At 38.7% G+C, this 18,699-nt stretch overlaps 2 protein-coding genes across 2 annotated transcripts; both read left to right on the forward strand.

Annotated features, from left to right (window-relative positions):
* Positions 1–6,369: 6,369 nt before the first annotated feature.
* On the forward strand, positions 6,370–10,023 carry LOC106644972 (kynurenine formamidase-like). Its single transcript, XM_089593919.1, has 8 exons — positions 6,370–6,415; positions 6,499–6,589; positions 6,661–6,762; positions 6,854–6,988; positions 7,258–7,336; positions 7,766–7,951; positions 9,646–9,796; positions 9,883–10,023. Exons 1-8 carry the CDS (start codon positions 6,398–6,400, stop codon positions 10,021–10,023), a joined length of 903 nt encoding a protein of 300 aa, XP_089450045.1. The 5' UTR covers positions 6,370–6,397.
* Positions 10,024–11,490: 1,467 nt separating this feature from the next.
* Positions 11,491–16,737, forward strand: LOC149374288 (uncharacterized). Its single transcript, XM_089593993.1, has 2 exons — positions 11,491–12,280; positions 12,374–16,737. Exons 1-2 carry the CDS (start codon positions 11,491–11,493, stop codon positions 16,735–16,737), a joined length of 5,154 nt encoding a protein of 1,717 aa, XP_089450119.1.
* Positions 16,738–18,699: the final 1,962 nt, after the last annotated feature.

Genomic DNA, 18,699 nt, shown 5'->3' on the forward strand with positions numbered 1-18,699 from the left:
TGAAAGTACACAGTTTCACGAAAATGACTATATTTCTTTACAAAGGCAAAAATATAAACTTGCTGTTATAATGCTCATGAGCGAATGAAAATATTTAAATTGAAAAATTAATACTAACATAGTACCTTAAAAAACAAAATTACACAATAAGTTATTTAAAATTTTGTGGATTCAATTTCATTTTTTTCTGTTACATTGTATTAATATGAAAAATTGTTAATGTATGTATTAAAGTTACAAAGTTTTTATGAATACATTTTACGAATTTCTTTTTCTAATAAGATATTTTTATTATAATTTATTGCAAAATAATCAAAACAAAATTTCAAACATAATTATAATTGACTACTAGTACTGAAATTCTGCATGCTATTAATTATAGACGTTTGCTATTTTTATTTAAAATACTAAAATTGAGACTCAGTATACCTGAAAGTTTCGTTCATTTTTTATACACATAGTTTTTTTATCAAGATTGTTGATTTCAGATGTGATGTGATGATTGAAGGGCCTGTAACTGAACTTATAAAGGTTAACAGTGGAGAAATCTAGGTTGATTAAATTAATCATGATTACAATAAACTAAACTTAGGTCTTCGGCTTCCAGAAGTCCTGGGTAGACTGGAATCTGGACATATGATGAAGTGAATATAGCTGTACGCACTACGCAGCAGATGTATATCGCCCGTTGCATATGAGAACTGTTAATAGGACTGACAGTCATCAGCTGACACTGACACGGTGTTAGGTACTGATGCGATATAACTGTCAACTGCCACATCTAATAAATTCTTTGAGGAAGTTTTTGTATTTTTATTAAGTCTAGGTGACTTTTTATTCTAAAAAAATTTCATAAATATTTTTTATTGAGATTCTGAAAGAAAACAAATGAAATTAAATTAAAATCTATATGATGAAAGATATATTTAGTATAACTAAAAAAATGTTTACTTGTTTGGTTAATGTAATGCTTAAAAACCACGTACTTTTTTTATCTTAGACTTATCAGGAACTGCAGCTGTCGAAGGTTCTTCACTTACTAGATGAGCCAATTGTAGAACTTTCGCTTGTGACTTTTGAAGATTCTGGAGTCTGCTTTTTGCTGGTTTGAAAATTCTTTTCCTGAACTTGAATAACAATTTTTTTACATCTGATACATTAAAATAGTTATCTACAATAAACAACAAATTAAGCTAGTTATTATACTCACTGAAGTACCTTAATTGGGTGCATATTACATTAGGAAATTTTAGATAAACATTAATATGATCCATAGACCTCAGTCATCAAGTCTGACCGAATTAGCTAAGATACCATGTCTTTTCTCAAGTAACTCTTGGCACATTCTGATCTTAATAAATCTCTTTGACATTCTCTAAAACTTGAGATTGAGTGAAAGTTGCAGAATGGTTGCTGTACAGCAAATTCATGGTTACTTGTCAAGGTCAAAGACTTGAGTGTAAAAGTCAACCGTATCATACGGTTTATTTTATTGAATTCCTTATCTACTAGAGCAATGATCAAAAAATAAGATTTTTTAAATTTTAATCATGGGAATTTTAAAAATCGAATAAAGAAAATAGTGTTCATACCTACTGGTATTTACACAGTAATCAAGCTATTACCTAGTATTTGGGCAATTTTATAATTTGCTGATAAGATGATAGGCCTTTTCCTTGTCCATGTACAAGAAGTTTAAAGGAGTCAGTATTTTAAATATTTTAAATTTAAAATCAATGCTAGATGAACCAACTGACTTCCAACTGAGGAGAGCATTTCTGCCGTCTCAGGGAAAAAAAGCGTAAGTGCAATGTTATTCTTATGGCACATACACTTTTTTTCCCTGGGACGGCAGATTTTGATTGCCATGATTGTTTACAGTTGAGGCAAATATACATCTGATGTCACTTCAGACATTGCTAATAAAATTGAATTAAAGATTTGCAAGCATTGTTGTTTAGGCAACTCATGTTTATAAAATTGACAAACCACTATCTGTAAAAGTGTTGCCTTTAGTTTTGTTTTCATTTTTTTTGGGATAAAGCTGTCCAACAATTTATTATGATGTAATATTTTCTAAAATAAAGTAGCACACCCGGCCAATGGTACAGCCGCAAAGAGCACAGGTGAGTCAGTTTCCCAATCCCAAATAAAAGGTAAATATGCAAAAGCTTACGTCCCCAGACTTCCCACTCCCCACGGCTGCGTACGAACACTATACGAATTACGAACTAGTCCATCGTCCATCATCCACGAATGTGAGATATTTCAGATATCTATCCATCGGAGCATCCAGCATCGCAGGCGCTCCGCAAGGAGGCGCTCACCATCACACAGTACTAAGGCGGAAATATTTGAACCTTGAATGTTGATAAACAATTTGTCGTTAATAAACAAAAAATAAGTAAAAAACAGTGAATGTAAATAAATACTTATTGGTATTCATTCTTTGTTATATAATATTAATTTGTATCTATTAAAAGTGTAATGAAAAATGTCACGTGTAAGATAATTTAAAATCAAATTCAACAAGATGCAGCCTATGTGATGGATAAATTTTGAGAGGAGTCAGTAATGAAGCCGAAGTGATGTAGGATATTTTATTATGGCATCAGATTTAAGCTTTAAGAACAAGATTTGCTTACTGCCTTTGAAGTAATGTGAAATGCCAGCTTCCTTTGGCAAAAAACCAACTGTCAAAAAAATGATAAAGCATGCATAAAGCAATTATGCAAAATATACAAATTACGAATAAGAGAATTTATATTGAGATAATTATAATCTTAGAAAAAATATATAAAATTGTGGGAGGATCTTTCTATATACCAATAATAATAATGATAATAGTAATAATTATAATTTTTTTAATAATAATAATAATAATTATGCTAATAATAATATATAAATACATTCAATATTGTTTTTTTTTTATATTTTATCTTACTTAAGTGCATGTGATCGAATATACATGTATGATTTGTATAAGGCTCTTACCTGTTCTTTTAATTAAAAAAATTAATACTTACATACATTTTTTTTATTTTATTAGAGAAAAATTATTTTAAAAAATTTAAATAATTAATATTGCCGTCTTACTCTCTTATAGACCTCCTGTGGCTCCCTCGCTCCCTTGCGGAGGAATAGCCCCCAACTTCTGCTCCGCACTCCGTTTATGGAAAGAGGAACGCTGCGGGGACTACGGGTGTGTTCCAGTAACGCTCTCCGACAACTTAATTACGTCTTAGGATGTCTTGCGTCATGTTTAAGTTGTCGGTAAGTTGTTGGAGAGCGCTACTGGAACACACGGTCAGAGATAACTTATAATACTTGCCTTTGAGTGTACACGCTGTGCTCACGCGAAATGTATATATATATATGATTTCTGCCGTGCGCTCGTGCAGCTTGCGTATCTTGCACTATACCTAACTTTTGCGATAGGACGAGAATATGGGGGGGAAGGCCCCACTCTTAGCTGGCTCTTTTTCTCCCCCTTTTCTAAAGGTGTGTGTGCACAGGTATACATACATGTATAAGGGTACGAAACTGCTGCAGTGCTGCGACTGCTGCGCCGACGATGAAGCAAGAGGGGAATAAGGCCATAATATATATTACACAGGCTCCCATCATGTCCCATAGGTAGGTGTATACACTCCGCAATCCGCACAAAATTCAACTCCATATAGCGCGACGAGTCCCGTAAAACAAACGACAGTAGTGTTACACTACTACCAGTGTACATATATACACTGTACTGTTTTCGAAATAAACAAAACATATACTTATTATATAAAAATTTACTGTTTACGTCTGCGGTGCTAAATGTTTTAGACGATTGCAAACACAGAGCAAAGTATTTATCTAATCCCGTTTTAGAGTTTTTATAACGACCATATACTTAGTAAAACATGGTTCAAATTTAAAATTATGCTTCCTTCTTCAAAAGGCTTTACTCCACCATTAAGATATTTCATTTACTTTTAAATTAAATATTTTTATTGTAGGACACGAAATTTTGGTAAACATTAACAATAATATAATATTTATCTACCAACATTGTAAACAAGTTTTGTACTTGCCACTCTGTATCACGTGATCTTAGTATAACTTTGAGATCAGCATCAGCGCCATCTAACGGGGCTCGTAAAAAAAAAAAAACCAAACTCACAATATAACAACTTATAAGTACACTGCCTCTTTCCACACCATTACTTCAGTAATTTCCCTGATATGTAAAAAATTTCTTTTTTTCAGGATTGGCTTTATCATCTTGGGCTAATTGGGCTTTACAATTAAAGACAATTCATTAAAACCTATACCCTTTGAAAAAGTTTTAAACTGTTTTCAGGACGAATTTTTTGATTTCTTAAATTTGATCAAGCAGATATCTATGTATGCATGTCATTGAATAAATCTTTAGACGAGAGTCAATTGTTGTAACCACAAGTACAAATCAGATTAGGTGATTAGTAATGAATAATGAAATATACTCGAGATGGTTTTTAATCTTACCAAAAATTATTTTAAAAATTGCACATTAAGTACTGAATAAAGTTTTAACTTTCGAGAATTTTGGTGTGCAAAATACTACAAAGAACTGACACTTGTACAACCAAAATAAAAAATTTTATTACTTTAAATGTGACAGAGTAAGAAAAAATTACGAATAATCGTTTTATTTTTTATTTCCAATTAAAAATATTTTATATTCATTATTTCCAAATTTTTATATCATGTAGCATCAATCATAAACTAAAAAATAGCAACGATTTCAAATTAATTTTAACATTTGTCACGTTCGCTCAAGTTCGAATTATATACCACTAATCTTGATTTCTGATCATTTTCGTGTATGGATTTTTCGTTTGAATAGAAAGAGTTGGTACTAAGTTATTTTTTTGCAAGATTAATACTGAAAATTGTGATATAAAGTGACGCTACTAATTTTACCCGGATCACTTGTTAAGTTTTCGACACGATGAGAAACATTGGGATATTTTACCTCGTATTCCACAGTACAAAATCATTGTTACAGAGGATACCTCTCGTTTGTTCTAAAGTTATGGCAAACAATCTAAGTATACATGAAAATTGCATAAAATATTGTGAATCCGTGAGACTTAAGCCACTCAAAACGATCAAATAACTCTCCCAAATACTCTAATAGCATGCAGATAAGCTTATCATATCACACAAAGCCCAAAAAATAAATTTTGTTTATCTACTGTGGGACTTGGGCTACTTAAAACGATTAAATATTGATTTCTAACATTCCATCATCCAATACATGAGCTCATTATACCACCACACATAGAGTCCAAAAAACGTAGTGACCAATTACTTGAATTGTATTGTATAGGCAGTAAAAGGCTATAAATGTATCAATAATTAAATTGATCATGTTTATTTAATTCATTTTCTATACAATTTTTCACGACGTATAGATCAATTAAGGTTATTTTTTTATTAATACTAATTTTCTTGATTATTTAGCTGTCTTATTTTAATAAAAATTACTTTAAAATTTTCTTCTTTTCAATAAATTATTAATTAGTTATTCACAACATTTATTCATTAATTTATATTGCAAATGCTTGAAAAATGCGCCAAAAGCAACCAAGATGGTTCTCGCTTGGCCTACACATCTGATTAGTTGCCGGCTATTCATTAGATGAAAGCTTGAACAACCATGTATAAAACCATTTCTAGCATATCACGTGGAATTCATCGTAGAATTTAACGACTTCTTAATTCTGTGCTTCTGATATCAACACATATTTTGGAGTTAAAGTTTCTAGAAATAAACACAAGCTTTTCATAAACAAATGCAGTGGCTATCGGCTTACAACGTACACACTCTTGTCTAGGAGTTCATACTTCATTGCCATTAGGACTCTAACGTCAAACCCTAATAAATTACAGAAATAATATCGTTGGGATAATCTTAACTGGAAAATATGTCTCACTTCCATATATCGAACAAAAACTCCAAAATAATGCATGGACGGTAGCAGAAGATGCAGTAGAAACTGTAAATAACCAGGTTCTCTCTCTCTCTTTTTCTCTAGGAATATGACAAAACTCCGGCTACCCTGCAGAATTAACGCCATCTCTGATCGACCAAGTATACAATCAATGTGCGATGCTGCCATTTGGGGTCACCGCCGGAAAAGAATCACATTCCCTTGGGTGTACAAACGTACACGCCAGGGAGAAAGAACGCAGCCACGGAGCAAAAAGCGTCCCTGTAGTTGCTCAGTTACGTGTGCGTGGTAAGATAGTACGGAGCTTAAATAAACTGTTGGCTTTGTTCTCTACAAAACCAGAGATAAGAACTTTTTTTTTTTTTTTTTTTTTTTCTATTCTTTTTTGAAAGGAACCTAGAAGCAACTAAATAAAAATGCAGTCCCTCACACCAGTAAGTGCATCAGGCCTATAAGGTTACTTTTTTTTTGTTTATTAGCAGGTCGAAAGATTGTAAAAATGATCGATTTTTTGCAGGACCACGAGTTCAATTACATGCCAAGCAATTGGAGCAAGAGGTACGGTCCGATAGAGTTGCAAGCTCGGTTCCTCAAATTTTGTGAAAACGGTAAGCTGTAGCTCTGTTTTTAAAAAAAAAAGTATTTCAATTTAACGCGCGTGGGTTCTTTGACTTTGTAGTTACGAGGAAAACTCGCTCGTCAATAGCGCACGAGCTGAACGTACCATATGGATCATCTGAGCGTGCCAAGTACGATATATACGGAACCGATCTTCCGGATGGTAAAAAAAAGTTTTTGTGATTCAGTGTTCAAGTGATCGTAGATTTTATGATTTTTCGGTGGTTATAGGTAATATATTTGAACGCTTTTAGATGCACCGATTTTTATATTCATTCACGGCGGCTATTGGATGGAGTTCAGCAAGGACTTGTCAGGTTTTGCAGTCCCAAATTTCGTGGCCCATGGGATTAAAGTTGTTGTAGCTGGTTATGACTTGTGTCCAAACGGTGAGCCGATATTTTTTTATTTCCTTTTTCGTATTATTTGTGATGTGATGTAAGAATTTTAAATATATAAGAGACAACAAGTGGTAATATTAATAAAAAGTTTATTTGCTTTTCATAAAAAGTAAACAGTAAGCGTTTCAATCGATTTTTAAATCGTCGAAACTTATCTATAAAATGAGTTTGAATCATTTTAAACAATAAATTGAAAAAAGTTAAATCATACATTCTTAACTACTACATCTATTAACAAACTATCTTTTCGATTTCAGTAAGATTAACCGATATTGTGCAGCAAATAAAATTACTGGTTGAAAAAATCATAATTTTGGCTCAGTCTTTAAAATCTAAGTAAGTATAGTAAAATATATACAATTTATTTACATCAAAATAATTACATTAATCTCTGTACAAAAGGAATTGATTTTTTTTTCCAACGATTTACATATTTACATGATGACTTACAGAACCTGACGTTCAACTTTTTTTTATTGTCAAAACTTTTGACTAAAAGACAATTGTGTAATCAGTAGTTGTAAAAGAGTTTTTCCTTCTCCCCAGAAAGAATCTCAATCAAAGGCCAATAAGTTAATCTTAAACAGCTGCCTTGTAAAACATTGACCGCAAAAAAAGATAGACAATGATAAAAGATTTATCGATTATCAAATTTTTTTTTTCATACAGCCATTCTGTCGATATTTAGCTCAGCACAAGTGGCGAGCTTCAAGGCACAGATGTCTGTAAAGGTAAATAATCTTAAAAATTTCGTGCTCCGTACAGATGTATCTGGCTTGGAGGTCATAGTGCTGGTGCCCATCTCGCAGCAAGTTTGCTGCACGACTACAAATGGCGAGCTTCAAAGCACAGTTGTCTAGAGCTGCTTAAGGGTCTTGTACTCATTGGCGGAATTTACGATTTGAAACCGGTGCTTTCTTTAAGTGTGAACGAGGCCGTTAAGCTCACTCCGTAAGTTTATTGCTGCTGCTTTTTCTTTAAATTTTTTTTTTGCATTTCTTCACAATATACAGTTATTCATGACAAGATTCTTTAAAACTTTATCAGAAGTTCTTTTTTTTCACACTTTCTTCGCTTTTTACCAGTTACTTTTATTGCAAACGTTGGAAATATTTTACTCATTTATTATTATAATAATAATCAACTGATTTAAAAAATGACGTCCACGTTATAATGGAGCTAAAACTAGTCTCACGTCAAAGTAGCTTTACCAGGGACAAATATCCACCCAATGCCCCCCCCCCATTTCTTCTAGAAAATCATTAATACGTATCGTTTTGTCTATAACTTTTTTTCTTCCGGGTTACTGCGACAGTCCATACTGGCTTTATCGCTGGAGCCACCTACTCACTACCTCTGTGTAGGGGTATATTGCTGCCCCCATTATCCAGTCACCTAATTGATAACATATTTATCATACCATAGGCATAGTTAGAGCCTTTAGTAAAAAATGTTCCTCTCAACCTGTTTTCATTGGAGAAAGTTCATACCAGGCAGATTTTTCCGTGAAATATTCCTTTGGTGTCATTAATTATTTGGGGAGGTATGGGACACCTACGAGAGCGTCTTCCTTAGGCAAGCCCGGGGCAAAATCACTGACCGCACCGACGTAGTTATGGGAGAACAACTATTTTCTGACTTCAACGAATTTCTCACCCTCCTTAAGGTACTTTTCGCTCCGTACGACACGCAGAACCAAATAAGAGGCAAACTGGCTGCACTGCGCAAAAACGAACGCGAAAAAATGTTAGATTACATCAACCGCACGCGCGACATCCGTAACTCATTAGTAGACAGGAAAGCTCTCGACACAAATAGGGAACTTTCTAGCGAAGAAGCCTTAGAAATTGACCGTGATGTAATCGAAGCATTTTAAGACGGGATCCCGTTTTCATTACGGCAAAGATTTCCCCCTGAGAATAACATCAGCCTAGGCAAGATGTTCGACAACACACTAATAGCAGAACGCGAAATGCTGAAAGATGAAGCCGAACACCCGCATAACAGTAATAGCCAGCCCCGCAACGAATACCCGTACGGACCGCCACGCAACGATCAGACAAACTCAACATTACCGAACGATCAAACCATCCCCAAACCGAGGTCCGTTGACCTGCCACTATGATGTGGCCGTGTAATAAGATTGGCTACATAAGGCGTGACTGTAGGAAGCTCAAGTGGGACACAGAGAACGGGAACGTGCCGAGAAACATACCCCTTGTCCTACGTACAAATAACTTGTTAGAAAAAAATGAGTCAAATGAAAATAATTTTTCATGTGTTTGCTGGGGGCCCTATTAATGCTATTTATTCCTAGTGTAGTTACTTTGGCATAAGGCTAATTATAGCTTCATCAGGCAGTATATTCTTAAAAATTTTATTCCAAACATCATCAAAAGTTTAATAAATGTTGGATTTAATTAGATACGTTATACAACATGCATGTTTTTATGACTACTGAGAGAGAAATTTCATTCGACAATTCATCACTTCTCTTAAATTTGAATATTTTGATAATCTAGTCGAATAAATAATTAAAATAAGTAAAAAAAATGTATACTAACTTATATACTATATAACTTACATATTAACTATACTCGAAAATCACTTAAGCATTGATTACAATTAATGAATTATATTTTTAGAGAAGAAATCAGTTTGTATACTTTCGCTCCAATCGATGAATCGAAAAAATTAGAAAACAACTCAGAGTGTATAAGCAATTTAAAAGTTATCCTAGCTGTAGGGGAATGCGATTCCCCTATCTTTGTCGAGGAATCCAAACGATATGCACGAGTGAGTAACGTTTTTTTTTGTTTTCCATCTTTTAAACGTCAATTACATAAAAAAGTGAAAAAAGCATATTTTTTTATTATTTACAGAGACTAATACAATTTGTAGATAATGTCGAATTTTTACTGCTAAGGAACAATATCGACCACTTTGACATAGTAGAAAATCTTACAACGAATGACTTTTTATTATCGAAAATCCTTATACACAACGTAAAAAACATTAAATGAGTAACATAAATCATAAGAAACTAAGGGAATTTATTAAATTTTTGTGCCAGAGTCAGCATTTGTATTGTTCACTTATAAGTGAATATTTGTAGGGGACTTACTGCTCGGTGCACGAACTGTATTACATTATACTAGAGACTGGCTGGTAAACGTGGAAGGGGCTCGCGCACACAAGTAAGGTAGTGTAAACTGCTCCGTCTGAGCTTGTGTTGGTGTGCTCGTCCCCCGCCCCTATTAATTCCCAATCTTCGGGGCTCTCTGGCGATCGCTTCGCTGAGTTCGCGCCGGGTTAAGAGTCGGCTTTCGTGGGCCCTCGAGGAAGGTCGGAAAGCTCCCCCGTGGCAGCCAGGCTCTCGTAGTTCAGTTGAAAAGTCGGCCATCGAACACAGAACGAACAAAACTAGATCTTTCCACGCAGACAGCAGTTTGTCAACAGTTTCCGTTCCCCGCTGGAACAAGGAAGCTTGTTAATCAAACTCGTCACCGAGCAGTGAATTCTCTCTCCCACTAGAGTGACTTCAGTAAGATCTTTCAATTGTCCTCTTTGTTTGAGGTAGTATTTTGTTATTTGTTATTAAAAGCTTAGACTCCTCGGACAACGCTTTCAATCGTTGTTTCGTGGCAGCTAGCTGTTTATTAATCTTATTCGCATACGCGTCTCAAATTTCCTCGAAACGTTCTCTTGGTTATTGTATGTTATATTTAGACTAATAAACAATTTTGGTTAGTTTAAATATTGTCGTTGATATTTAGTTTCAATCTCCTTTGCAAAAAACAAAGGGAAATTTATAATTTTCGAAAGAGAAACATTTCCTGATGTGAGTAGAAGATCCTTAAAGGATAAACAAAAAAACTGGTGATTTCAATTCGTGACTTAGAAAGTTAGAGCCACGAGAAAAAGCCAGAGCAACTTTTCAAAGTTTTTTCATGGTAGCAGAGCGTGGTTTCTCATCATCAGAAACAGTTTTCCTTTTGAAAAATATTTTCAAGAGTAAAATCAAGTGAATTCATGATTTCAAACACAACATCAGCCGCCCGGTGATACGAGAGTGAGGAAGAGGGAACGATCGAGTGTGGAAGGGAGTGTTGACAATAACAACGGTGGTCTCTTTAGTTATCGCCTCAGTTATCGCCGCTTCTTCCTTGTGCGGTTCTTCGAAGGGCAGAGAGGCTTCAATCCCTACCACCTACGTGTTGTCATCACCCGTTCGACTCAACTTGTATACATGCAGGCCAGTTCTTCGGCGTTCGCACGAGGTAGAGGAGTACGGGGACAAAGGTGTGACGGGGACGGTAAGTCGTCTTCTCCTTCTCGCACAACGTAGATACGATATAGTAACATTGGTCGTCTCTCTTCTACTCCCGTAAAGCCGGTTGTAAGCGTAGCGCTCTCGCTGTTTTGTTTACTTCGTTGGCTCATCAACGGTACTTTCTTACTGTATTTAGCTGTCGTCTACTACTTTCATTATGAACGACTTGTTGAAAGCGCAACTGAAGTTATATGGATTTCTATCCAACTTTTACGTAAACACGGTCAGCAAAACTCCAGTAGAAAATCGGAATGCTACGTATTATAAGGCTCGTCTTGATTTGCTCAAGTCGTATTGGACAAAATTCGAATCGAATAACGAAAAGCTGATGACGATAGAAGACGAAAACCCAAATATTCCTTACTTTGAAGAGGAAATTTATATAACGGGAGAGACTGAATACATCAGCGCATTAAGTCGTATTCGCGATTTCATTTACCAACTCGAGCCGCCCGCGACGGCCACCGGTCCGAACCCTATCGTTCAAAATTTTACGGCCGCTGCGCCTAATCTTATGCTTCCTGCTATTTCGCTTCCAACTTTCTCTGGAAATCAAGCTGAGTGGGAGAGTTTTAAGCAGCGTTTTTGCTCCCTTATTAAAGATAAGGCCAGTATATCTCGCATAGAGAAGTTACAACACTTACTTACCGCAGTACAGGGTCCGGCCGCACGACGATTAAAGGGACTTGACGTGACCGAGACCAACTTCGACGTCGCGTGGGGAAAGCTCTTACGCCGGTACGATAATCCGCGTATCCGTCTCTCTTCCACGCTAGAGAATTTAATGAAACTCCCGGAGGTTAAATCTCGTAATATACAGGATCTTAACGAGATCATAGACCGAACCGAGGAAGCTGTTCGCGCGTTGCGTGATTTGAATTGTCCTATCGATCACTATGACAATTGGATATGGCATTGCATAGTCCGCAAGCTAGACGTTAACACACGCGAGGCTTGGGAGATATCCCAGGGAGCCACCGAAGGGTTTTCGACTTATGATTCAATTTTAAAATTTTTAGAAAAACGGATTTAAACCTTAGAGCAGGCTTATTCTTCAAACGACAATCAGGGGTCGCAGAATAAGCGGGGTTCGTCGTCTCGTTCTTCTAATCGTGTCACGGCTCATAACACGCAAACGGTTGATTCATCGAGTTCAAAAGCTACGCCGTCGTGTGACCTTTGTCAAGGTAATCATTGGTTGAATCGTTGCCGTCAATTCAACGCAAAAACCCCAGCACAGAGATGTGAATTATGTAAAAGCTTGAAGCTCTGTTTGAATTGTTTGAGGAAGGGGCATTTTTCAAGTAAATGTTCTTCGCCTAACCGCTGTTTTACGTGCCATGCCGCGCACCATTCAAAATTGCACATCGATGGCAGCTCATCGAATAAATCGTCAAGCAACCGCGAAAATAAACCCGGAGATAATAGTCCGAACAATCCCGGTCTTGATGTTAATTTAGACGGTGAAGGTTCTCAGGTAGCTTCGCATAGTGTTTCTGTCGGTGCTTCAGTCTTATTAGCGACTGCTCGCATAAAAATTTCTAATTCATTTGGAAAATCGCTAACGGTTCGTGCTTTGATTGATCCTTGTGCAGAGAGATGTTTCATCACGCGACGTACCGTGCAGCATTTAAGTTTAGATACTGAAAAAACCTCACTTTCAGTGATTGGCGTGGGAACTGAGGCACCTGCCAGATGCAACACGGTTGCGCAGGGTATTTTGCAATCTAGTTCAGATCAGAATTTCGCGATGGGATTTTCCGCTCTAGTCCTGAATGAGCTTACGGGTTGTTTACCTAAGGAGAAAGTTCCTCAAGGGCATTGGCCTCATATTAATGGTCTGACTTTAGCCGATCCCCAATTCGCAGTGCCCGCGAGAGTAGATTGTATTTTAGGAGCCGACGTATATTCCACTTTGATTCTGGATGGCATAAAAAGGGGTCCGATCGGGTCACCACTAGCTCAACAGTCTGTCTTCGGCTGGTTATTGACTGGACCCGTATCGCCTTTGCCTGCGAAAGATACGTCCAAGTTGGTTCGCTCATTTCATGTGGTTGCGGAACCATCGCTTTCACAGCAGCTTGCGACGTTTTGGGAGATTGAAGAGGTGCCTCGCAAGGTTCCTTTAACTCCAGACGAGGACTTTTGCGAGATGCATTTTTCGAGCACGCATTTTCGCGATGAGAACGGGCGTTTTGTGGTCCGTTTGCCATTTGCCAAGCGCCCTAATTTGGTTGGTTCCCGCGACCTAGCTGCAGCCTGTTTGCGTCATTCTGAGCGACGATTGCAGAAGAATCCTCAACTCGCTGCTCGTTATCAAGCATTTATGCTCGAGTACATCGAGTTAGGGCACATGGAGTTAGTTCCTCCTCAGCAAGTTCCGAACCCTTCGTATTACCTGCCCCATCATGCAGTTGTTAAGCTAGACAATCTTGAAAAATTAAGTGTCGTTTTCAACGCTTCTCAGAAGGCTAAAAATGGTCTTTCCTTGAATGATGTACTCCTGCCTGGACCGAAATTGCAGGCTAATATTTTAATCGTATTAACACTTTGGCGACGGTTCAAGTTTGTGTTTACAGCAGACGTGATCAAGATGTTTCGACAGATAGGGATTCATCCAGCTGATTCCGATTGGCAAAGAGTTCTGTGGAGGCAGGATGAATCGCAACCAATTCAAAATTATCGGTGTGTCACGGTGACCTACGGCACTGCTTCAGCCCCATATCTCTCGCTTCGGGTCATGAAGCAGCTTTCGCTCGATGGTGCCCATGAATATCCTGAGGCAACTGTCATCCTTCAACAGATGCTGTATGTTGATGACATTTTCGCCGGCGCAGACTCTGTGGACGATGCTCTTCGTAAGCGAGATCAGCTGGTGGCGTTACTCGGAACGGCTGGTATGGCACTCAGCAAGTGGGCGGCTAACGAGAATCAATTATTGTCAGGCTTACAATCCACTGCTTACAAGACGGAGGTAACGGTAAAAAGCACCGAGGTAATCTCAACTTTGGGTCTTAAATGGTTGCCAGGCGAGGATACCTTTACTTTTTCAGTTCACACTGCATCTCAAGCTCTACAAGTCACTAAGCGTTCGATTTTATCTGAAATAGCCAGATTATTTGACCCACTTGGCTGGCTGGCACCTATAATTATTGTAGCTAAAGTTTTAATGCAAGACTTATGGCTTGATAACCTCGATTGGGACACGCCAGTGCCGGAATCTTTACAGGATAGGTGGCTGCAGTTCAGGGCTGAGCTTCCAAATATCTCAATCATTCGGATTCCAAGGTGGCTTAACACAACTGAGAAGGAAGAGTGGCATCTCCATGGGTTTGCTGACACATCGCAGAGAGCATACGCAGCTGCTCTTTACTCTGTCGTACCAGGTCGTCAGCCTATGCTTCTGTTGGCGAAGACTAAGGTCGCACCAACGAAGGTTCAGTCACTGCCGAGGTTGGAGCTCTGCGCTGCTACCCTGCTGGCACGACTTATCAATCATCTGCTTGAATCGCCGCTAAAACCGCCAGTTAACATCCACGCCTGGTCGGACTCTAGGGTTGTCTTGGAATGGCTAAAGAGTCATCCATCAAAGTGGCAGACCTTCGTGGCCAACCGGACTAGCGAAATAAAAACTCGGTTGCCAACTGCGACTTGGAGGCACGTGAGGTCCGCCGATAATGCAGCAGACTGCGCGACTAGAGGCCTCACACCATCCGTACTCGCCGATTATCAGTTGTGGTGGCATGGACCAGCTTGGCTGCCACTGCCAGAGTCTGCTTGGCCGACTTCAGGCCCCTTTAAACCTCAGATAGATGAAGAGGTTCACGTTCTTGCAGCCACGGAAGTGAAAATCGACGATGACAGAACAACTTCTGGATGTAACTGCTTACCATCCCTTCAGCAGTTCTCAAATTTTAGCAAGATAATTCGTATTTTAGCTTACTGCTGTGCTTGGCGTTTTAAAGCCACTGCAAAAACCCAAGACTCAAATCGAATCTTGTCTCAAAGGGACTGGGCCATGGCTCGTATCTACTGTTTCAGAGCCATTCAACTCCAACATTTCAAAGAAGAGCACGCTCAGTTACTCTCTGGGAAGCCGCTCTCCAAGCGAAGCCTGCTCGCACGTCTCAGCCCGTTTGTATGCAGTCAAGGTCTCATTCGGGTTGGAGGACGTTTACACCTCTCAGCACTTCCTTACAACGAGAAGCACCCTGTGATTCTACCTGGTGCGTGTATCTTCGTGAAACGCCTAGTAGAAGAGACCCATGAATTGACACTCCACGGCGGCACCCAACTCATGCTGTCGCACTTGTACCGATCCCTGTGGATAACAAGAGGATCTGCTGTGGCCACAGGAGTTTATCGACGCTGCGTACGATGTGCTCGTTTCAACGTTCCACGCCTGACCCAGCAGATGGGACCGTTGCCGATTACACGCACAACGCCTTCTCGTGCCTTCACGGTTACTGGGTTGGACTATACCGGTCCGTTTCCTGTGCTGTTCTCAAGAGGCAGAGGAGCAAAAACGACGAAGGGCTACATCGCTATATTTATTTGTCTTGTTACTCGAGCAGTACATATTGAAGTGGTGTCTGACCTTTCCACCGATTGTTTCATTGCAGCTTTTACTCGTTTCACAGCTCGTCGAGGTGTGTGCCACACCATTTATTCAGACAACGCCACCACGTTCACGAAAGCAGCGAAGGAGCTAAAAGCTCTGTTCAACTCGGCGTCGCCTTTCTTCGACTGCATTGCCTCTACACTGGCTAGTCGTGGCACCGAGTGGTCCTTTATCCCTCCACGAGCTCCTCACTTTGGTGGTCTGTGGGAGGCTGCCGTTCGGAGCTTTAAACATCATTTCCGTAGAGTGATTGGAGAGCTCAAGCTCACCTTCGAAGAGCTTACTACATTGGCCACTAAGATCGAGGCCTGCCTGAATTCTAGGCCACTTTGTCCACTCAGCACCGATGCCAACGAAGCAGTTGCACTGACGCCGTCGCACTTCCTGATGGGCACCTCATTGCTCGCCCATCCCGAGCCCTACGATGATACCAAACAACCAGCATCCTTCAACAGTCGCTGGAGGTTGCTCAGCCTTCTGCGGGATTCATTCTGGGCCCGCTGGAGGAAAGAAGTGCTTCATCATCTACAACGTCGCAACAAATGGCTAAACCCAAGGCCTAATTTGCGGCAAGGTGACGTAGTACTGCTGACTGATGAACTCTCTTCCCCGACCCAGTGGCGACTTGGTCTGGTGACTGAGACCCATCCAGGTGATGACGGACTCGTACGGGTTGTCACGGTGAAAACTGCGAATTCGTCATTCAAGCGCCCCATCGTGAAGTTGATTAAACTCCCTACCGAGCCGGAATTGGAGCAGCTCTATCAGCAACTAAAAGTCTAGTTGCCTAAAATGAACCGCTGTAAAATTTTGTTAAAGAAAATCCAAGAGTTCGGTAGCTTCGATAGGGTAGCTAAAAGTACATTTTTTTTATTCATTCTAATTAATGTTAATTTAGTTTTGAAAATTTATGATTCAATTTATTTTCTTTGGAACCAAGTGCCTGTTATTCAATTATACAGAATTTTAATATTGTTGTAAAACTACCTAAGAAGCGTTGGTAGTCTAGGGACAGTTTCTATTAGCTTATTAGGCTTTCCTATTCTTTGGTAGTGTATAATTGTTTTGTTGACGCAAGTGCGTCAAAGTGGGCGGAATGTTCACTTATAAGTGAATATTTGTAGGGGACTTACTGCTCGGTGCACGAACTGTATTACATTATACTAGAGACTGGCTGGTAAACGTGGAAGGGGCTCGCGCACACAAGTAAGGTAGTGTAAACTGCTCCGTCTGAGCTTGTGTTGGTGTGCTCGTCCCCCGCCCCTATTAATTCCCAATCTTCGGGGCTCTCTGGCGATCGCTCCGCTGAGTTCGCGCCGGGTTAAGAGTCGGCTTTCGTGGGCCCTCGAGGAAGGTCGGAAAGCTCCCCCGTGGCAGCCAGGCTCTCGTAGTTCAGTTGAAAAGTCGGCCATCGAACACAGAACGAACAAAACTAGATCTTTCCACGCAGACAGCAGTTTGTCAACAGTTTCCGTTCCCCGCTGGATCAAGGAAGCTTGTTAATCAAACTCGTCACCGAGCAGTGAATTCTCTCTCCCACTAGAGTGACTTCAGTAAGATCTTTCAATTGTCCTCTTTGTTTGAGGTAGTATTTTGTTATTTGTTATTAAAAGCTTAGACTCCTCGGACAACGCTTTCAATCGTTGTTTCGTGGCAGCTAGCTGTTTATTAATCTTATTCGCATACGCGTCTCAAATTTCCTCGAAACGTTCTCTTGGATATTGTATGTTATATTTAGACTAATAAACAATTTTGGTTAGTTTAAATATTGTCGTTGATATTTAGTTTCAATCTCCTTTGCAAAAAACAAAGGGAAATTTATAATTTTCGAAAGAGAAACATTTCCTGATGTGAGTAGAAGATCCTCAAAGGATAAACAAAAAAACTGGTGATTTCAATTCGTGACTTAGAAAGTTAGAGCCACGAGAAAAAGCCAGAGCAACTTTTCAAAGTTTTTTTCATGTATTAAATAATGTACTTTATGGGTACAAAACATTTTAATTAAAAAAAATTTTTGATGTATTTGCCGAGAAGCACTGACAGGTGCTACTTGTTTCTGGTAAAGCTACCTTAGCGTAAGACTAGTTTAACTTTTGATAGGCTAGTTCGTTTTTAAAATTAATTAAGTATGATTATTTAATGTTTCCAACATTTGCAATGAAAATAATTTGCAGAAAATGGGAAAAATATTTTTAAAAAAACTTCCTATTTGTTCACGAGGGAAGGGGTTTTATGCTTCTCCCAATCCAGTTCAGTCGTGTAGAGGTGGAAGTGGTTTACGGCGGAAAATAAATATAACGCAAATGTGCAATAAAAATATTTACAATATATTTACAGTGCTTAAATTATGAAAATGTGCTCAAGTGAAGGCAAGCGGAGAGAAGCTTTCTCTGCCGCCGCGGCGCGCTAACTAACATACTATGCTCGCAGAGCAATATTTATAGAGACAAAAGTTAAAGTAGAAATTCTAGTACATTGATAAATAAAGGTACAAGAGTAAAGGTAAAACGGTCTCTTGGGCATTGCAAATGTACGCGATGATAGAGGCGTATGATCGGAAAATTACTTCAACTTTAATACAAGAATAACAAACGTGACGCAATTTAAATTTAGAAAAGGTTTGTCGGCAAATATTCAGGTACAAAACTGAACATACCGCCCGCCATACTACGGTTCGGGGTAAACGGAGTATTAACAACTAGCACTGCACTTATGTAAAACAAACTTAGAGTCTGTATTTTGAAA

Source organism: Copidosoma floridanum, unplaced genomic scaffold (genome assembly GCF_036245765.1).
Source record: "Copidosoma floridanum isolate Cflo_tuat_1 unplaced genomic scaffold, Cflo_Japanese_pri ptg000020l, whole genome shotgun sequence".
NCBI classification, from domain to species: domain Eukaryota; kingdom Metazoa; phylum Arthropoda; class Insecta; order Hymenoptera; family Encyrtidae; genus Copidosoma; species Copidosoma floridanum.

What these genes read in the sequence shown, in the direction of transcription:
- LOC106644972 (XM_089593919.1), top strand. An exon ending in CCTCAAATTTTGTGAAAACG is followed by an intron (nt 6,590 to 6,660) that starts GTAAGCTGTAGC and finishes TTGACTTTGTAG; the next exon opens with TTACGAGGAAAACTCGCTCG. An exon ending in GAGGCCGTTAAGCTCACTCC is followed by an intron (nt 7,952 to 9,645) that starts GTAAGTTTATTG and finishes TTATATTTTTAG; the next exon opens with AGAAGAAATCAGTTTGTATA.
- LOC149374288 (XM_089593993.1), top strand. Translation starts at nt 11,491, where the DNA reads ATGAACGACTTGTTGAAAGCGCAACTGAAGTTATATGGATTTCTATCC. An exon ending in CAAGCTAGACGTTAACACAC is followed by an intron (nt 12,281 to 12,373) that starts GCGAGGCTTGGG and finishes TTTAAACCTTAG; the next exon opens with AGCAGGCTTATTCTTCAAAC.